This window comes from Chiloscyllium plagiosum, chromosome 11 (assembly GCF_004010195.1).
Source record: "Chiloscyllium plagiosum isolate BGI_BamShark_2017 chromosome 11, ASM401019v2, whole genome shotgun sequence".
Lineage (NCBI taxonomy): Eukaryota > Metazoa > Chordata > Chondrichthyes > Orectolobiformes > Hemiscylliidae > Chiloscyllium > Chiloscyllium plagiosum.
Window position 1 is genome coordinate 69368985 of NC_057720.1, and position 20789 is coordinate 69389773.

A 20789-nucleotide genomic window follows, 5' to 3' on the forward strand; every position below is an offset into this window, starting at 1 on the left:
CAAACACAGATACACCACATGGACACAAACATATATGTACAGAGACACACAGAGACCCTGACACACAGGCAGACACATACAGACACATACACTGACACAGATGCACACAGACACACATAGAGACACAGACACACATACACAGACACATACAGATACACACACACAGGTGCACACACACACAAACACATACACAGACACACACACAGATACATGCACACAGACACAAATTTACACTCACCCACACACAGACACACCCACACAAAGACAGACCCGACGCGCACACAGACACACACACAGACAGATAGACACACACAGAGACACACACACTAGTCAAATAGCAGACTGACATATTCATTCTCATGAAATCATACCCTACAGGCAAGACGACCATCACTAGGTATGTCATGCCCAGCGATGAGATAGATCCATAAGAGGTGGCAACATGGTGTTTGGGACAGAGTTTGAGTCCTCAACGTTGGCTCCAGGGGCCATGAGGTCCCTTGGCATTAGGTCAAACATGAGCAGGAATCCTTCTTGTAATCACCCCATACAGCACTGAGGGTGACAAAGCTATGCAATATACTCTGGGTGGGGGACTTCAATGTCCATCACAGACAATGGCTCAGCAGCATTACTGATTGAGCTGGTCATAGCTGCTAGACTGGGTATGTGAGGGACCCAACAAGTGGGTAAGATATGCTTGACCTCATCCTCACCAATCTGCTGGCTGTAGACGCATCTGTCCATGACAGTATTAGTAAACGTGACCACTGTACTGCCCTTGTAGTGACATTCCAGTCTTCACCTTGAGGATGCGGTCCATCATGTTGTGTGATAATATCACTAGGCTAAATCAGAAAGTCTTCAAACAGATCTAGCAACTCCGCGCTGCTCAACCTTGCTTCGGGCCGTCGACAGCAGCAGAATTGTAACTTCATGGCCCAGCATTCCCTGCACACTACCAGTGCTGTCAAGCCAGGGGATCAACACTGATTCAATGAAGAATTCAGGAAGGCACACCAGGAGCAGCAGCAAGCATACATAAAAACGAGGTGTAGATAAACAAGTGTACATGTCAAACAGCATAAGCAGCAAATCATACAGAAGGTATGGAATTCAACTCAAAAACTCTCTTGGTACTCAAATAACAGGGAATTGACTTAATCACCTAACATGGGATAAAACCGAATTCTCTGAGCATCATCATGAAGATCACCCAAAATGCACACGATATTTACGTCCCAGGAGTCAAAACCTCTGCACTCGCCACAATGTGTTTGAGTAATTTTGGTAATCCTCGAAGAACAATTTCTGAATTCAAGCATGCAATGTACCGTCCCTGAAAATATCCAAACTAGTTTTTAAAAGCTGTTCTGAGATGTCTGCTGTGAACCTGTCACACAAACTTTAAAACCTCGCCTAAGTAATTGTCTGCTTGCCAACTAAATATTTTGGGGAATTTTAGAAACAATCTTCACAAGTCAATCTACTAAAGAAAATGCTTAAATTGTGACCTTTGTGTTTGTAGGTGATCCGTGGACCCTATGTTATCATTCACAGTGTTGATACACTTGCTGAGAAACTGTCTGATATTTTATTTTCTATTGGACCAAGTATTGTCCTGTCAACAGAAAATATAGGTAAGCATTGTCTTTTAGTTTAATGCTGAAGTGTTCACTACCAGAAAGTACAATCAGACTCTGATATCTAGCCGCAAACACTGAAATCACTGGAAAAGCTCAGCAGGTCTGGCAGCATCTGTGGAGAGAAATCAGAGTTAATGTTTCAGATCCATTCTGAGGAAAGGTCACTGAACCCAGAGCTTTAACTTTGATTTTTCTCCACAGATGCTGCCAGATCTGCTGAGCTTTTCCAGCAATTTCTGTTTTTGTTTCTAATTCCCACCGTTTTTTCGGTTTTCATCTGATATTGAGCCACTGAGCAACAACCTCATTTCTGAAAAGGAATATTCATGGTTTTAGGAGCTGGTGTTTCAGTTGCTTCTGATGTTGGGGATTTCTTTCCTAACTACTTTGGGTCCAGTTTTCCAAAGTCTCATTAACAAGTCGATTTATTTCCAGGTGATGTGCTGATTTTCTTCTGGCAACATTCATGTTTTTAAATGGTAGTAGTGAAAAATGTTTTCCAAATAGTTTACAGTGTCCCTTTCATTCAAATTGCCAACTTTGAAGTTGGGTTTGGTCAGTGCATTGACTTCCCCTGGATGATGAAGCAGAGATTGAAGAATGGTATCATTTTTATTTCCTTCAGAAAAGCCATATTTAGTCACCGGTCGTAGGATGAGCTGCTTTGTTCATAGCATTTTGGAGTCTGGGAGACGTCGAAAGGGGAGCCATAAATTTATCAACTACTAAAATATGACTCGGTGATAACACATTGAGTTTAACCAGTAGGCAAAAAAGTCTTGTATGTACCAGTCCCTGAATTGACCTGGTACACGGTGGGCTGGCAGAAGAAGAGCAGCGATTGATCTCAGTTGCTATGTTTTGGGGTGGAAGAGGAATCAGACAGCAAAGTGTTATACAGATCGAGCAGAATTATGGAGAGGTGTAAACCAATGGAGCAGATAGGTTCCAACTCCTTATTCCAACAAGGGAGGGTGAATGGATCCTGGACGTGGACAGGAATGGTTCCTGCACAGAATGGGCTTGGCTTTGATGCATCCTGTAGTTAAACAGGTGAAATTCAGTGCTAAAGCTCACGTGTAAATAATGACTGCCTGGTTGAAGTTCCAGAGGGTGCCCAACAACCATGGCATCCAAAAATTAGGAAAGCACCAGTTACTTTTGGAACAATAGGAAGGGGAGGAGAGAGGAAAACCAAAGTCAACCTTTTCATCAACTTGTTCTGATGTAATCTTGTAGACATGCAGTTCAAACTAAGCCGGTTGTCCAGTTTGGGAAGTGATCTTGTTTACAAACCCAAATGCCTCTCTGCCCGGAATCGAGCGGATGAAATTCAGGTTCCTGATTCGGAGATGTCCCGGCTTCTCTCTTCTGGTAAGTGATGCCTCACTATTCCCACCTGCTGGTGGGTTTTTAATCATCTCAATTTTCTCCATTTGAAAGCTAAACAAACAAAAAAATTACTAAGCATTTTTCTTACTGTTGCCTTTTTCCTGTGGGAGTCATGAATTAAGTTGAAAAGTAATACATGGCCTGTACAGTGGCTTGTGTGGAAAACCATGCATCCGGCAAGGTTTTGAATGGGGTCCCAGTCTACATGGACTTAGTTGACAGCTTCTGGGTTAGCTGCACAATTGTTCGAGTAAGCTTCAGTGAAACTGAACCTGGTAGGGAGATAGCAGTCAGCTTCCCTGTTTGATCATTATCAGCACCGGACTTTCCAAGGGGTGTCAATCTTGGGCAGATTGTCACTCACTCCTTTTTTACAAAGTATGGGAGCTCTTGCACTGTGGGCCCAACCCCCTCCACTTCTCCCAGACCCAACCCCCCTTCTCCCAGACTCAAACCCACCTCTTCTCCCAGACCCAACCACCCCTTCTCCCAGATCCAACACCCCTCTTCTCCCAGACCCAACACCCCTATTCCCCCACTGTTGAACTCTGGACCCAGCATACCCTCCCCCACTCCCAGACCCGACACCCCCTCCTCCGCTCTGGACCTGACCCCTCTTGCCCCACAGCTGGATGCTGTGCTCTATGCCCGCTCTACCTTTCAGCACACCCCACCTACACACAGGAGGGGCACTCCCACCAGACCCCATATCTCCCACCCAGCCCAACCTACCCTAACACTCCATCATTTACCTGGCCCTCTTTCCACCTTGTGCCCTGGCACCTTACCTTCCCGGCATCCAAATTTGATATAATTAACCTTTCATAGAAGCTGTCAAAGTGGTTGGCTGGTGGGAGAGGGAGTTGTCAGGTTAGAAGGGACTGGGCAGGTGTCATTGAGGATGGCTGAAATTAGCTGGGGGTAACTTGAATGGATACCCAGGAATTAGATATTTATAGTCTAACTTTTCCCAACGAACTATCTGTTAATCTGCATTGGAACCCTATGAATGCTTCAATTTAAACGGACACCATTGGAGGATTCCCAGGCAATGTAGAGGAATCAGCCAGTGGAATCTTCAGTTTCCTGGGAAATTTGTTTTCTCTGAATCTGCTATGACGGCATATTCCACAATGTCAGCACAACTCCCATCTCCATTGGAAAAAACATAGGCCACAGCTTCAGATATCAGATTTTTTAAGAGTCGAATAAATATAAAGTTTTATGTTTAGCTAACTGTCAAAGGAGAGTCGTAAAACAAATTTTAAACAAACCACTGTTTAGTTTTAGTGAGGCCTATTGAATGTCTGTACATGCAGCAGACAGCACAGTTTTACGGGGGCTATCCTTTTAAATGAAAGGAATTTATATGATTAGTAAGGAGTTCAAGGAATGTGATTATATAGATACTACCTAACCACAGAAACCTCCCTTCAGTATAGTTTTCTTTAATGTATTGTTTTGAGTTGATGGGATAGGTACATGGTTGTTATCCACGTTGTAACTTTCCAGAATATTTTTGTGTGACTAATGTATTTTCAGAAATAAATAAGTGTGTGTTTCTTTAGGGTACAGTGAATTGATATTTATAAATGCTTACTATCGGAGTGTGGAGCATCATTTGGCACCTCATAATCTCGACTCTGTATTACTAGCTGGGAGATCAGACAAACGGTAAGATTAAGAACTAACGACAAGAACGTTTTGACAATGATAGATAGAAGATTCTCAGATGGATGATATTTCATTTTTGAAATAAAAGCTGTATAAATAAACAACAAATAGAGGGAACAGATTTTATCTGAAAAAATTGATTGTTCAAAGCAACAGGTGATCAGCCTGTTCAGTACTTCCAGCAGTTTCTGATTATATTTCACATTTTATTCTGCAAAATCTACAAGAATTCAACATTCTAAGCAAGAGGTTGATTTTCTAGGATGATAAAATTCACTGCTGAACCATGAAAGCAACAAATTAGCGAGTGTATTATACCGGATCACATTTACAATTTGCTGTGTTATAAATTGAAACTAATCTACTGTGTGGAATTTTGAAGTAATGGATCAGAATTATGCTTTAGTCAACTTTGTATCTGTCATATAATGTTCATTGCAATCAAACCAAATGTCATGACAACTTTACTCCTGATGATCAAGGGAATCGACATTTCGGGCATGAGCCCTTCTTCATGAGCCCTGAAGAAGGGCTCATGCCCGAAACGTCGATTCTCCTGCTCCTTGGATGCTGCCCGACCTGCTGCACTTTTCCAGCAACACTTTGTCAGCTCTGATCTCCAGCATCTGCAGTCCTCACTTTCTCCTGATGATCAATACCATTTTCTCATATGGAATAGAAGTGAGACCAATGTGAGGTCTTTGTTTCATCTTTTTGAACATGATTCCACACTACTGTGCACAAGAAGGTGTACTATTAACTTTTATAAAGTTGGTTAGTGCAATGTTTGTTTTCTGCTATGGAGCAAAGGAGGAGCAGTGCAAGTTTGATGGAATGGAGGTTTTGATTACAGTATTTAATCTGAACTCTGTCCTGCTCAGTGTGTATTGGATTGTGCTATTGAGGCTGCATTTCTTATGTTGGACTCTATGATGACACAAGTCCTATCGTATTGACTGTGAATCAGTTGATGTTTTTAATGATCTACTTTTAATTTACGCCCCTTTGTCGAGTGGCTCCATCTGAATTTAGTAACAATAAAGAACACTCTATTAGATTGTAGGATCTTAAAAAAAGATTAGATTAAATTACCTACAGAGTGGAAACAGGCCCTTCAGCCCAACAAGTCCACACCGACCCTCTGAAGAGCAACCCACCCAGACCCATTCCCCTACACCTAACACCGTGGGAAATTTAGTGTGGCCAATTCACCAAACCTGCACATCTTTGGACTGTGGGAGGAACCCAGAACAAACCCACGCAGACACAGGGAGAATGTGCAAACTCCACACAGACAGTTGCACGAGGTGGGAATTCAACCCGGGTCCCTGGCGCTGTGAGGCAGCAGTGCTAACCAGTGAGCCACCGTGCTGCCCAGTAAAAGCTACCACGTAATTTTTGTTTTACAATTATTACAACAAATTAGATGAAATGATTCTGTAATTAATCAGTTAACAGACAAATACACCCCTACAATGTTGAAAAATAACTGTTAAATGTTCCAAATATTAGAAAACAGATTCCAGAACATATCAGTGGAGAATTTCTGGGCTTTTGCTGTATTAACAGTCAATGTTACACGATGTGTTATTATTCCAGTTTGCAGATAAATCAACTTCAAACAGCTGTTATCTCTTCAACTGTACGTGATCCAGTCAGAGCAAGAAACATCCCCACTGCTGTGCAGTACTCTCTCTCACACAGGCCTGTGGTAAGCAGATTGAGAACCTTCCTCGGGTTTGATTTTAACTATGTTCATAATGTTTATACTTTCGGAAGTCTTGGATTGAAAGAGCGACTCAATTTCTACATGACAGTCATGATGCTGAGGAGCCGGTGTTGGACTGGGGTGGGCAAATCACACAACACCAGATTATAGTCCAATAGGTTTATTTGGAAGGACTGGCTTTCAGAGTTCTGCTCCTGGTTCACAACCATCTGATGAAGGAGCAGCGCTCCAAACGCCGGTTGGACTCTAACCTGGTGTTGTGTGATTTTTAACTTTGTACACACAATCTTACTTTCTTGTGCTTGATGTGGTTTTAGCTTTGCCAGACACATTTGACAGACTGTAGACTTTTCTTTCCTTATTCATTAGAATTACATGTATTTGTGCGGCTGTGTATATACACTTGATAAGGGGGTTGGTTATATACAGGGTGACGCTAGCAGCATGGGTTCAATTCCCACATCAGCTGAGGTTATTATGAAGGTCCCACCCTCTCAAACCCTCCTTTGCCTGAGGCGTGGTAATCCTCAGGTTAAATGAGAGAGACAGTCTATGCTCTGGTAAGACTATGGAAACACTACCTTTACCTTTTATATGAAACAAGTATCTTTTTCAGGTAGTCCTAGGTATGACATGGTTAACTACAAAATAAAACTCCTTTTTGCACTACCTCGACATTGGAATTTCCTTGCTAAGTCTGAACTGTTCGCTGTTGCGCTGCACATGTGCCAGATAATGATCATCTCCATCAAAAGAGAATCTAACTATTGCCCCTTAACATCCAATACCATAATTGACCACGGGCCCCCAACTACCAACAGCCTCAGGGTAACCACTGACCAGAAACTGAACTGGATTAAGCATATAAGGAGTTCACTAAGACTCCTGTGCACAAAACACAGGAAGCAGGCACATAAGTACAGTAAGTAATCAGGAAGGCTAATGGAATGTTGTCCTTTATTTCTTGGAGGGGGCTTGGAGTATTAGAGTAGGGAAGTACTGTACAAAGTGCTGGTGAGACCACACCTGGAGTACTGTGAGCAGTTTTCGTCCCTTATTTAAGAAAATATATTATTTCTTTGGAGACAGTTCAGAGAAGATTCCCTAGAATAGTCCTGGCACGGAAGGATTTGTCTAATGTGCAAAGGTTGAACTGGTTGGGACTCTACTTACTGGAGTTTAGAAGAATTAGAAGTGATCTCACGGAAACCTATAGAACACTGAAGGGTAAATGCTGGGAGGATGTTTCCCCTCCAGAGAGTCTAGGACCAGAGGGCCTACTCTCCGAAACAAGCGATGCCAATTTAAAGCTGAGATGAGGAATTTCTTCTCTGAGTCTTTGGAACTCCTCATCACAGATGGGTGTAGGGTCAGAGTCCTTCTGTGAGATAGGTAGGTTCTTGATCTGTCAGGGAATCGAGGGTTTTGGAGAAAAGGCTCCAAAGTGGACATGAGGAAAGTTGAATCAGCCATGAACTTAAGGACTGATAGAGCAGCGTCAAGAGGCTAAATGGCCTACACCTGTTCCTAGTTCTTATGGTCTTATATAAATACTGTGGCTACAGCAGCAGATCAGCATCTAAGAATTTTGCGGTGAGTAACTTACCTCCTGCCTCCCATTGCTTAGACATCATTTATGAGGCACCAGTCAGGAGTGTGACAGAATACTACCCACTTGCCTGAATGAGTGCAGCTCTTACAACACTCAAAAGGCTCATCACTGTCTGGGACAGAGTGCCCTACTTGATTGGCTCCCCAACAACAACCTTCAGTATTCGTTCCCTTCATCACCAATACACATTGGCAGCAGCAGTGTGTACTATCGAAAGATGCACTGCAGCATCTCACCACGGGCCCCTCAAAATGCTTGCTAAACTTGTAAACTCTGTCACCATCCAGAAGAACGAGAGCAACAGATACATGCAAATTTCACCACCTGCAGGTTTCCTCCAAGCCCCATCACATCCTAACTTGAAGCTGTCTCACTGCTTCTTCACTGTCGCTGAGTCAAAATCCTGGAGCACTCTTTCACTCCAACGACTGCAGTGGTTCACGAAGACAACTCACCACCCTTCCCAAGGCAAATAGGGATGGGCACTAAATGTTGGCCTCACCACTGATGCCCGCGTGCCATGACTGAACAAAGTAAAATGTTTTTCTTCCTTCTGTCAACCCCAGTTGAACACCCCTACTGCAGCAGAATCACATCACCATTCATTCATCAGTCACCTGGTGCTTTTGGGATTACCAGTTGGTCAAAGGCAGTTTGCTTTTGTTGTCTCATGTTTACTTGGAGGATATCGAAAGTGGTCAATCTCATGTACGTATCTCCCCCCGAGTCTTGTCTTAATTCAGTGCAGATACAAACACACAGTTTTGGATGAGTTTGTCAAAAGACAATATTGCTGAATTCCACTACTTGAGTTGAGTGTGAACTTGACACAACTATTGTGTTATGTTCTTTTTCAAGGTTGGATATTCAAAAGTCGCCATCCCGGCTTGTGTGTTTTGGAACTTCAGTCTTCTGTAAGTACCCTGAGATTTGCCCAGTGCAAATCACTATATTTTGTAAGGATTGGAGAAATGTCTTATAACATAGGTGCTCTATTATTCCTGAAGGTCGTTACGCACACATTCATCTTTTATTCTGGGCATGCTCTATGTAATACTTTACCCCAATTGGTTAAAGTATCAAAGTGTCATCAGATTGTTGGCATTGCGTTGCAGTTGGAGAATACTTTCCAACGTTTTCGATTATTGGGGGGGGAAGGAATTGCTGTGTGACTAATACAGATTTCCACACCATTTTTTTTCCCTTGTAGTGAGAAAAAGGGGGAAAATAAACCCTTCAAATCCAGCTGGGGTTCCTGGATACCTATCAAGAGGAGGAGCCTGTCTCCTTTTCTCTTCCTTGTTGGTACTTAGGCAGTTAATAGTGCTGTAAACCTGAAGTAGAAATCAGCTGAATTAACGTTAATTTGCCTGAATGTGTGCTGATTCTATTCCATACTGGGTAAGACATTTCCTTGCTAATTTTCTGAAAGCATTCAGAGTACTGTCAAAATGGGTATCTGCATCCCAGTTAATCACTAATTCTGACAAAGCATCGACTTATTGAATGGATTGTTCAAAAGCCTAAAATAATTGGTATTATTCAGAGGTTGTATGATCTTGTAATGTTTATTTCAGAGATGGACAGTATGCGGGATGGTCAAACCAAGGTTGCAAACTGATTCAGTTTGAGTCTGAGATCACAATCTGCTTCTGTAACCACACAACCAACTTCGCTGTGTTAATGCAGTTCACAGAAGTACAGGTAGGTTTACACTTAAAGGGAGGAGAGTGCATGTTCCCTGCCATTGAAAAAACAGCTCAAGGGATTGTTTTTCCATTCTGGTCTGCTTATTTGAGTAATGTGTGGGAATTGGCATCTATTTCCCTTTTTCTCATCTATCCTGAGTCTGGTGTGAACCAGTCTGGATTTCACAATTTGACTGACTAATTGAGATTGATGTGTTGATAGACCTGACTAGAAATAATTTTCCACATTGGAAACAATGTGGAGCTTGTGTGTGTGGATTAACACTCAGTTGAACATTTGCAACATTGAACCAATAAAGCTTTCCTGACAATCTAACATAACACAACCACAATTTGACACTTTTCACACGCATTAATAAGGTTTGTCTGCTTGTGACACACTGTCTAAACATGGCTGGTTCTGAATAAAAGTGCTTGCTACATAGAGAAAAGCAACAAAGAAATCATTTATGGCCCCGCATTAAGTGAAATCAGACCAAAAGGAAAATAAATTATCGTGATACCCAATGTCTGCTGTATTCAGAACTTTATTTGCACAAGTGCAAGATTTGTTTTATAAGAATGTTTGAACTTCTCATTATTTTTGATGTGTGATTTCCCAATTCATATCCTTATATTCATTTACGCATATGGGTTGTTTCATGTGACATTAATCAGTGAAAATAGATATATAGAAAATAAGATCAAAAGTAGGACATTCAGCCCTTCCAGCCTGCTACTTCATTCAGTATGATCATGATTGATCATCCAATTCAGCACCCTGTTCCTGTTTATTCCTTTGATCCCTTTAGCCCTATGAACTCTATCGTTTCAGGGCATCCATAGGTGGATAGAACATCCCATAGGAGTTCCCTTGATACTGAGTCAAAGGCTTTGGTGCGGTCAATGAATGCCATTTGCAAAGGATGAACTTGTTCACAATATTTTTCTTGGAGTTGAATTCGAATCCTGAGACTCCTTCACGATGGCATACTTGCCACAGTCATGGTCAGCAACAGTAACTGTGAGCCTTTTCAAGTTAGATCAGGAGTAAAACAGGGATATGTGATTGCCCCAACTTTGTTCACCATCTTTACTGCAACAGTTATCCACATCATCAAGGATGACCTACCATGAGGAATCAAAATTGTCTACAGAACAGATGGCAGAGTTTTCAATCTTGCCTGTCTTCAATCCAAAAACAAGACATCTATGAGTTTCCTCATTGAGTTCCAATATGCAGATGACAAGAGCGTTTCAGCCTTCTCAGAAAAACACCTACAGCAGATTCTAACTTCTCTCAACCGTGCATATACAAAACTTGGACTTACCATCAATTCCAAGAAGTCTCAGATCATCTATCAACCATCACCAACTAAGACAAATCGGGTAGAGCCATCAATTCAACTTGGCAAAACAACCCTGGAAAACGTGGACCACTTTCCGTTTCTTGGAAGTCACCCCTCCTCCAATGTTGGCCCTAATGATGAGATCCAACATTGTCTTAAATGCGCTGGAACAGCTTTTGGATGTCTCCAAATAAGAGTCTTTCATGATCGTGACATCCGGACAGACATCAAAATGTTAGTGTATAAAGCAGTGGTGGTCCCAATGCTCCTGTGTGCATTAGAAACTTGGACAACTTCAACATCTGAAGGCACTTGAAAATTTCCATCAATGATGCTTTTGAAACATCTTAAATATCTGTTGGGAATATAGAAGAACCAACGTCAGCGTGCTGAACGAAGCAAAAACAACAAGCATTGAAGACTACGCCATCAAGAATCAACTAAGATGGAGTGGTCATGTTGTTCAGATGAAAGACGAATGTCTGCCGAAACAAATCTTCTACTCCCAGCTTAAAGAAGGCAAATGTAAAAGAAGCAGACAACAGAAGAGATTCAAAGATGTTTTAAAAGCCAGCATGAAGAAATGTAATGTCAACATTAACAATTGGGAAACCAATGCCAAGGACAGCAAACTCTGGCAAACCATCATCCGGGAAGGAACAGCAACTTTCAAAGCCAATAGATGTACAGAACTCGAAGAAAAGAAAACAGAAAGTGAGGCTGCAACAACCAAAGCCCAATCTGCCATCTGGAACTACTTGTAAATATGGAAAAACTTACAAAGCCAAGATTGGACTCATAAGCCACCTGAGAGCCCATAACTAGATCAAAGGAATGAAGACTATCAATCTCAACCTCGAGAGATGGCCATAACGATGATGAATTATATCTACTTCATGGAAACATTCAATGCTTTGGCCTTGGCCTCATTCTGTGGCAAAGAATTCCACAGGCTCACCCCTCTCTAGATGAAGAAATTTCTCCTCGTCTCACTCCTAAATGGCCTACATCATATCTTTGGACTGTGACCCTGGTTATGGACTCCCTGGTCATTAGGAACATTCTTCCATCATTGTCGTCATGGCAGTGGTTGGTTAGCTGGACAGCTGATTTGCAATGTAGAGTGATGAAAAGTGTGGGTTTGATTTCTATACTGGTTGAAGTTACCATGAAGGACTCTTCTCAACCTCTTCCCTCACCTGAGGTGTAGTGACCCTCAGGTTAGACCACCACTAGTTGTATCTCTCTCTAATGTGGGAGTAGCTCTATGGTCTGGTAAGACAACGGTGACTTGACTTCTACTTTACCTTTCTACGTTTACCCTGTCTAGTCCTGCCAGGTTTCTATTCAATCTCCTCTCATTCTTCTAATCTCCAGTGAATATTGTCTGATGTGATCCTGTCTTGCTTCATATGTCTGGACTGCCATCCAAGGAATTAGTATGATAAACCTTTACTGCACTGTCTGCAGAGCTAGAACATACTTCTTCAGATAAGGAGACCAAAACTGCACACAATACTCCAGGTGTGGTCTCATCAAGACCCTTTTCAATTGCAGCAAGACATCCCTGTTCCAATACTTGACCCCTGTCACTCTGAAGGCCAACATACCATTTGCCTTCTTTACTGCCTGTTGCACCATGCATGCTTATTTTCAGCGACTGGTGTACAAAGATATCCAGGTCTCATTGCCCCTTCCCCATTCCCAATCAATCACCGTTAAGATTGCAATTTTTCTTTGTGTTTTTGCGTCAAAGTGGATAACCTCACATTTATCCACATTATGTTTCACTTGATATGCATTTGCCCAGTCACTCAGCTTGTCCAAATAGTACTGAAACACCTCTGCATCCCCCTCACAGCTCGCCCACCCAACCAACTTCGTGTTGTCTGCAAACATGAAGATATTACATTTTGTTCCATCATCCAGATCATAATTATGTGTTGTGAATAGCTGGGGTCGAAGCAATATACTCTTCCAGTTACTAGCTGCCACTCAGAAGATGACCCATTAATTCCTGCTCTTTGTTGCCTGTCTGCCAACCAGTTTTCTCCGTATGTCAGTACACTACCACCCCAATCCAGTGTGCTTTAATTTTACATTAATCTCTTATGTTGGACCTTCTTGAAAGCCGTTGGAAGTTCAAGTAAACCACATCCACTGGCCCCTCCTTAACAATTCTACTGGTTACATGCTCGGAATGTTTCAGTAGATTGGTCAAGCTTGATTTCCCTTTTTGTAAATCCATGCTGACTCCATTCAATTTCATCACTGTTTTCCAAGTGCTGTGTTAGTAAACAGTTTATAACAGACTCTGCTATTTTCCCCAACACTAATGTCAGGCTAAGCAGTCTATAATTCTCTGCTTTTCTCTCTACCTCCTTTTTTAAATACTCTGGTTACATTAGCTATCCTCCAATCCATAGGAACTGTTGCAGAGTCTGTAGAATCTTGAAAGATGACTACTAAGGCCAGTCCCTTAGGTACTCTGGGAAGTAGGTTATTGAACCCTGGAGATACATCAGTCTTTAATCCCAACAATTTCCCCCACATCATTTTTATATTAATACTGATTTCATCCCGTTCCTCCATCTCACTAGACCTTGTGCTACTCAATATTTTTGATATGTTATTTGTATCTTACTTTGTGACGACAGAATCAAAGTATGTATGAAATTTCCTGCCATTTCTTTGATCCCCATTATAACTTGCCCTGTTTCTGCAGTCAGAAGTCACATGACACCAGGTTATAGTCCAACAGGTTTATTTGAAATCACAAGTTTTCGGAGCGCTGCTCTGAGGGGCAGTGATAAGAAAGCTTGTGATTTCAAATAAACCTGTTGCACTTTAGCCTGGTGTTGTGTGACTTCTGACTTTGTCTAGCCCAGTCCAACACCAGCACCTCCACATCATGTTTCTGAAGCATATTAGGATTGTTAAACAGTTTTACATTTTTCTATCTCAAAGTAAAACACTTTACAATTTACAAATCTTTTCTCTTTTTATGTCCTTTTGGTTGCATTTTTGTGGTTTGTTATATATTGGTTTGCATACCATATCCCACAGATCATCATGTTCTCCTTGAGTCAGCTATCGGACAGTTTTGTGCATCACTGTTTACAAGACTATGATATCACACACTCATATGATGGTTTTGCCTGTCTGGCAGCTCACTAGTTTGGGAGGCAGATCCACACAGTACGACCCTCCCACATATCACCACCCAAACAGATATATATCGGACAAAAACAGAAGTTGCTGGTGAAACTCAGCAGCATCTGTGGGAGGAAGCAGAGTTAAAGTTTTTGAGTCTGATGACTCTCCTGCTCTGCCAGACCTGCTGAGTTTCACCAGCAATTTCTGTTTTTGTTTCAGATCTCCAGCATCTGCAGTTCTTTGAATGATTACAGATGGGTTTTGGTGCTTGGTTCTGTGTTTACTGATGTAATTGTACATTACACACACAAATACTTAACAAACTGACTCCATTACACAAAGAGAGTGAGTGCAGCTGAGATGGATACCTTTTCGTACTGGAATGTCAGCGTTAAATGTCATGATGCTGTGTAACCATTTTAAAGTCTGTCTTGTCTGGAATCTGTGACTTAAGATAACCCCACCCCCTTAAACAAACCTCTTTTCTCCATGAAGAATCAGAATCCCTTTCTGATAACATATGCAAGGATACATGGGATGCAACGTAACAATTCCCATCATGAGTAGCATGTCATTTTAACATGACCATTTGAGAAGTTGAAATGTCACTTTCCATTTATTGATTATGGAGCTTACCACATGAACAGTTCATTCTGTGAGATTATTGCAGCAAGGGGAGTAAGAAGGACAGGTAAGACATTGTACATTTCATATGCTGCATGTATTGGAAGGCTGCACTAGTATTTGTACAGTAGACAATTGTTGCCAGATTAATTGAGGTCCAGTATTCTAAATGTAGCAGGCATTGTGCCAAGAATGGATGCATAGGGCTATCGTTAATTTGTCGAGAGGAAACTTGCTTAAAAAGGAAATCTTGTATCCTTGGATATGGAAAACATCAGTTGTTATCTTATATAGTGGCGCAGAAAGAATCTCAGGTGAAAGGAAAGGTTCTCTTGACTGTTGAGTTTAATGAAATTGACATGTAAATCTCTTGTTTTATTTTCTCGACCCCCCCCCCCCCCCCCCCCACCGCCATGACCATGTATATGGTCCAGCATGTCTTGACATAGAGATTACAGAATTACGTTGTTTGCCACTGAAGGTTGCATTGCCGGAGGGTCCTTGATTATCTCCAAGCAACCAAAATAAACAGACCAGCTAGGGGATATGCTGGAGCATTGAGATCCCCTACTCGTAGTGATGTTTTGGAGCTATTGAACTGCATCTATCATCGGTGGCATTCCTGAAGAAAGGCTTATGCCCAAAACATCAATTCTCCTGCTCCTTAGATGCTGCCTGACCTGCTGCGCTTTTCCAGCAACACATTTTTCGGCTCTGTACATTTTTCCTGTTAGGGTTTTTTTTGCAGTTCCTCAATTCTTCCCATATAGATTCTACCCCTTCTGACTCTATACATTGTGTGTAAGATGTGTAAAGGGATGTTTTTTGCACTTAGTCCAGTGTTAGTGTTGGCATATATAGTGCATGCTGAAAGCTGTAAGGTTGTGGTTTCCTCTTGGACTCTATTTATGAACATGGATGGAACTTTGGAAGCTCCGTTAGCATTGTTCATTGGTTATGTTTTCTTCACATTCTCTGGAAAATTTGACTTCCCATACATTTCTGCTCAGTGTGCTCTTGTAGCTTGCATATACCACAAAATACTGGACATTGTCTTGGTGGGTGAGACAAGCCCAGCTCCTGCAAGATTTGGATGTACTGCTTCATCACTTAACAGCTGTAATGGCTGTTTCACACCCAGACCCCTGCAGATACTGCTGGCCCGCTGCAATTGTTTTGTACTTGTGTGCTTCTTCTAACAGAGTGTCAGTAATGTGTTCCTTAGGTTTTCCAGAAGTGCCTTTCAGAAAGACTTACTCGGTGTAGAAGGAGTAAATAGTTCCATTAGCATTTAGCTGTGGAGAAATCATATTTTGCATTGGCACCTGTCTATGAAATAGTTGATCATTTCACCTGAATGTGGGTGGTGTGACATAAACTCAAACATGTGCATCTTGAATGGACAGTGTAATGCTGAAAAAGCACAGCAGGTTAGGCAACATCCAAGGAAGAGGAGAATTGACATTTCGGGCATAAGTCCTTCACCAGGAATGATGAAGGGCTTATGCCTGAGACATCGATTCTCCTGCTTCTCAGATGCTGCCTGACCTGCTGTGCTTTTCCAGCACCACACTCTCGACTCTGAGCTCCAGCATCTGCAGTCCTCACTTTCTCCATGTGCATCTTGAAGTTAACTTAAACTTTAAGTTGATCTTCCTAAATCTGAAAAGTCTCGTCAGGATCTTTACAGTCCAGGAATACTGGCAGACTTTCGTCATCTTCACCTTTCGGTGCCCAAAATGAGGATTCTTTTGACTGACTGGTGTTCTTTGCCAGTTGAGCTCAGCAGGTCTGGCAGCATTTGTGCAGAGAAATCAAAGTTAACATTTTGGGTCCAATGACCCTTCCTCAGAATGCTGAGCTATAGGTGGCATTCATTGTTGACGTTATATGGACTTTTCTTACTTTAATGCTGTTTTGGAAAAAGAAAATGGGGAAAATGATTAACATTTTTAATGTAGAAAGCCCACACATAATAGTCTGCGTAACATATTATTACGGATGGTTAGATGGTTCTGAAGTCAGATATCTGAAATTTATTTGATTCACTAACTGTTTACAAGGTTAAGACATCACAAAACTGCATACACGGACTGGATTCTGTGCTTATTGCTATTACTGTACATTACACCTGCATAATTGACTGACCGCACTGACTCAATTATTATGGTCTTAAAAGTGCAGGTCTAGATTTTTTTTTCATTTATTCATGGGAACGTGTGTTGCTGGCTGGGCCAGCATTTATTACCCATTCTTAGTTGCCCTTGAGAAGGTGCTGGTGGGCTGCCTTCCTGAACCGCTGCAGTCAACGCGCTGTAAGTAGATCCACAGTGCCGGTCGGATGGGAATTCTTGAATGTTGATCCAAGAAAAGTGAAGGAACAGTGATAGATTTCCACATCAGGATGGAGACTGACCTGGAGGCAAATTTTCAGGAGGTGGTGTTCCCATGTATCTGCTGCCCTTGTCCGTCCAGGTGCAAGCGGTTGTGGGTTTGGAAGATGCTGGCTAAGGATCTTTGGTCAGTTTCTGAAGTGCTTCTTGTAGACAGCAAGCGCTGCTGCTCCTGAGTGGGTATTTGTGAATTGTGGAGCTTTTGAAGTGGGCTGCTCTGTTCTGAATGGTGTCAAGCTTCCTGAGTGTTGTTGGAGCTGAATTCATCCAGGTAAATGAGGAGTATTTCATCACACTCCGGACTTTTACCTTGTAGATGGTGAACAGGCTTTGGGAGTCAGGAGGTCAGTATTTCTAGTCTCTGATTTGTTCTTGTATTTATGTGGTGAGTCTGGTTGAGAATGTTGATAGCGATAACACAATTGAATATCAAGGGGTGGAGGTTAAGAGTGTCTCTTATTGGAGATGGTCATTGCCTGGCATATCTATGTCGTACTACCACATTTTCTTGACTCATGTCGTTTTTACCTGCATGGTACACACACTTATGCATGTTTGGATGGTACACCATTCTCTGGAGTTTGACAGGATTTGCGGACGCTGTGTGAGTGGATTGAGGAGCTATTTGGGAAATGTATCAGCAATGCTTGATCTATGATGGTGTAAAGTGTCCGTGTGAGGCACGACCACCCCAACCCAAACACCCTTTTCATTGGAGGCTGCAGGGCAAAATTGTGCAAAAATTGCATTAGTACTGCAGCATATATTTTATGTACTGCTGTATGGGTGTAACTCTGTTAATTGTGCATATTGTAGAATGTAAAATGACAGTAAAGAAGTATCTACTGTAATGGAATTCACTAAATCACCAGTTTCCAGCAACATATTGTTATAAAGTCATGGAGTCAAATAACATGGAAACAGATCCTTGCCAACCATAATCCTAAACAAAACTAGTGCCACCTGCCGAGCTTGACCCATATCCTTCCAAAAAGTTCTTATTCATGTACTTAGCTAAATGTGTTTTAAACATTGTAACTGTACCCACACCCATCACTCCCTCTGGGAGTTCATTCCACACACGAACTACTTTATGTGTTAAAAAATGCTCCCATCTCTTTTTAAATCTTTTTATTCTCAAAAATACCTCCTATTATTGAAATCCCCCACCCTGGGGAAAAGAAACCTACCATGCACCTTATCTATACCCCTCATGATTTTACAAAGCTCGATAAAATCACTCCTCAACCTCCTACCGTCCAGTGAAAAATGTCCCAGCTAGTCCAGTCTGTCCTTATAACTCAAACCCTCCATTCCTGGCAACATCCCAGTAAATCTCTACTGAGCCCTTTCCAGCTTAATAATAATATCCATCCTATAACAGGGTGATCAGAACTGGACACAGTACTTCAGAAGATGCCTCACCAACATCCTGTACAACCTTAACATGAAGTCCCAACTCCTGTATTCAAAGGTCTGAGCAATGAAAGCAAGCATGCTAAATGCCTTCTTAACCACCTTATCTACATGTGATGCAGCTTCAAGGAATTATGTACCTGAACCGCTCAGTCTCTCTGTTCTACAATACTACCCAAGGCCCGACTTTTAATTACACAAGTTCTGCTCTTGTTTGTTTTACCAAATGCAACACCTAATGTTGGTCTAATATTTTACACAGTGGGGTTTGGAGACGGAGATAATCTTAAACAAGTTGACATTCATTGGATCTGGAGCCTCACTGTGTGCCCTTGTGGTTACCTTGACCCTTTTCACCGTGCTGGAGTAAGTATTCTATTAAATCTGTTGCGTTATAGATACATTGATAACTCCTGCTAAGTTAAAGAACAATGTTTTAATGCATGTTACGAGAATGTTGAGGTGGCATTACATGGTCACGGCTAAAGTTCATGTTCCTTCACTACCAGTAAGTTGTACGTTTTCTTGATAATGGCTGAGTTAGCAGATTAATGTTTCAGTAGAGTAACAGAGAAGTGCAAACTGACTGAAGTTTTGACTTTTCTTAAATCTCTAGTATTCCAAAATCTGACCGAACCTCCATTCACAAGAACCTGTTTGTAGCTCTGATTGCAGCCCAGGTGATACTACTGAGCAGTGACTCAGCAACAAATAGTGAGGTATGTATGTTACAGCCCTCTGTAACGCTCCAGCTTTCAGCTATCATAATATGTTTCTTGTGGTAGGAGATGCTATGTTACTTCACAGAAGTGTAACAATAAAAACTAGATGAGGTGGTCCAGGTAGCTGAGCAGCACAGTAATAATTATGAATGGAGGTCGAATGCTAGTATTGCCTTGCAGCTTGGTGCTTTGAAGTATACTCACTGAACCTCACCAGCCTGCCATGTTTCTCCCAGGTCCTCCTAGGTGACCCACTATAGTTCAGCAGGGGAACTAAAATGTTAAAAATCTGAACCCTGACTCCAACTTGCCACTTCCAGTTTTAATTGAGACAGAAAGAGGAGTGGTTGACAAAATTTAAATATTGTGAGCCTCATTGATATCCACCATTTGAAAACAACATTGATTTTGTAGTGTAACGATGACATATGAATGAGAAAGGATACTTATCAATGGACTGTTTTACCTAAAGTATTTATTATTGGAAACAGAGAAGAAGACTTTGTATTGAAGTGTAGTAAGCAAAGTGTGCACAGCGAGATCCCAGAAACAGTGACAGATGTCAGAGGCAGGTTCTTTACGCAGAGAGTGGTAAGGGCATGGAATGCCCCACCTGCTAAGGTAGTCAACTCAGCCACATTAGGGAGATTTAAACAATCCTTAGATACACACATGGATGATTTTGCGATAGTGTGTGGGGGGGTGGCGAGCTGAGAATAGTTCACAGGTCGGCGCAACATCAAGGGCCGAAGGGCCTGTTCTGCGCTGTATTGTTCTATGTTCTAATAGCAACTAGCAGCTTGTTCACAAACAAAAACAGAAAAAGCCGGAAAAGCTCAGAAGGTCTGGTAGCATCTGTGGAGAGAGAAATGAAAGTTAACATTTTGGGTCCAGTGACCCTTCCTTAGAACGTAGCTCACCTGGTCCTGAAACATTAACTCCGATTTGTCTCCACAAATGCTGCCAGACCAGCTGAGCTTGTCCAGCAATTTCTGTTTTAGCTTCTGATTTCCAGCACCCGCAGTTCTTGCAGTTTTAATTCAGCATTTTATTCAGTTCACTTGCTCGTGCAGGGGAAATGTTCAGTACACTTCTTTGAAATAGCTCCATGGAATCTTTTGTACTCGGCTGAGAAAGCAGATGGACTCTCAGCTTAATGTCTGCCCTGAAGGATATTGAAAGGGATTTTCTTTGATTTCAAAGCAAGTGTAATTACTTTGTGTTTGCTTGGCATTGCATTCCGTGAAGGTGAGATGGTTCCTTTAAAAAGTACAACCAGAGTGAAATCCATGACATTGTGCACGGTTCAGCTGTAAAGGTGGGGGAGAAGATGATACGAAGATTGGTGGAGTTGTGGATAGTGAGGAAGGCTGTTGTCGGCTGCAAAG

At 41.9% G+C, this 20789-nt stretch overlaps 1 protein-coding gene across 3 annotated transcripts in view; it reads left to right on the forward strand.

Annotated features, from left to right (window-relative positions):
* Positions 1-20789, forward strand: part of LOC122554545 (adhesion G-protein coupled receptor D2-like) — a 292263-nt gene that overhangs the window by 40753 nt on the left and 230721 nt on the right. For all 3 annotated transcript variants that reach the window (XM_043699744.1, XM_043699743.1, XM_043699745.1), the window contains exons 9-16: positions 1529-1640; positions 2886-3020; positions 4607-4712; positions 6312-6423; positions 8912-8967; positions 9631-9757; positions 18942-19045; positions 19296-19398. In XM_043699744.1, coding sequence (XP_043555679.1) covers positions 1529-1640; positions 2886-3020; positions 4607-4712; positions 6312-6423; positions 8912-8967; positions 9631-9757; positions 18942-19045; positions 19296-19398 — 855 coding nt within the window. The remainder of the gene's footprint in view (positions 1-1528; positions 1641-2885; positions 3021-4606; positions 4713-6311; positions 6424-8911; positions 8968-9630; positions 9758-18941; positions 19046-19295; positions 19399-20789) is intronic.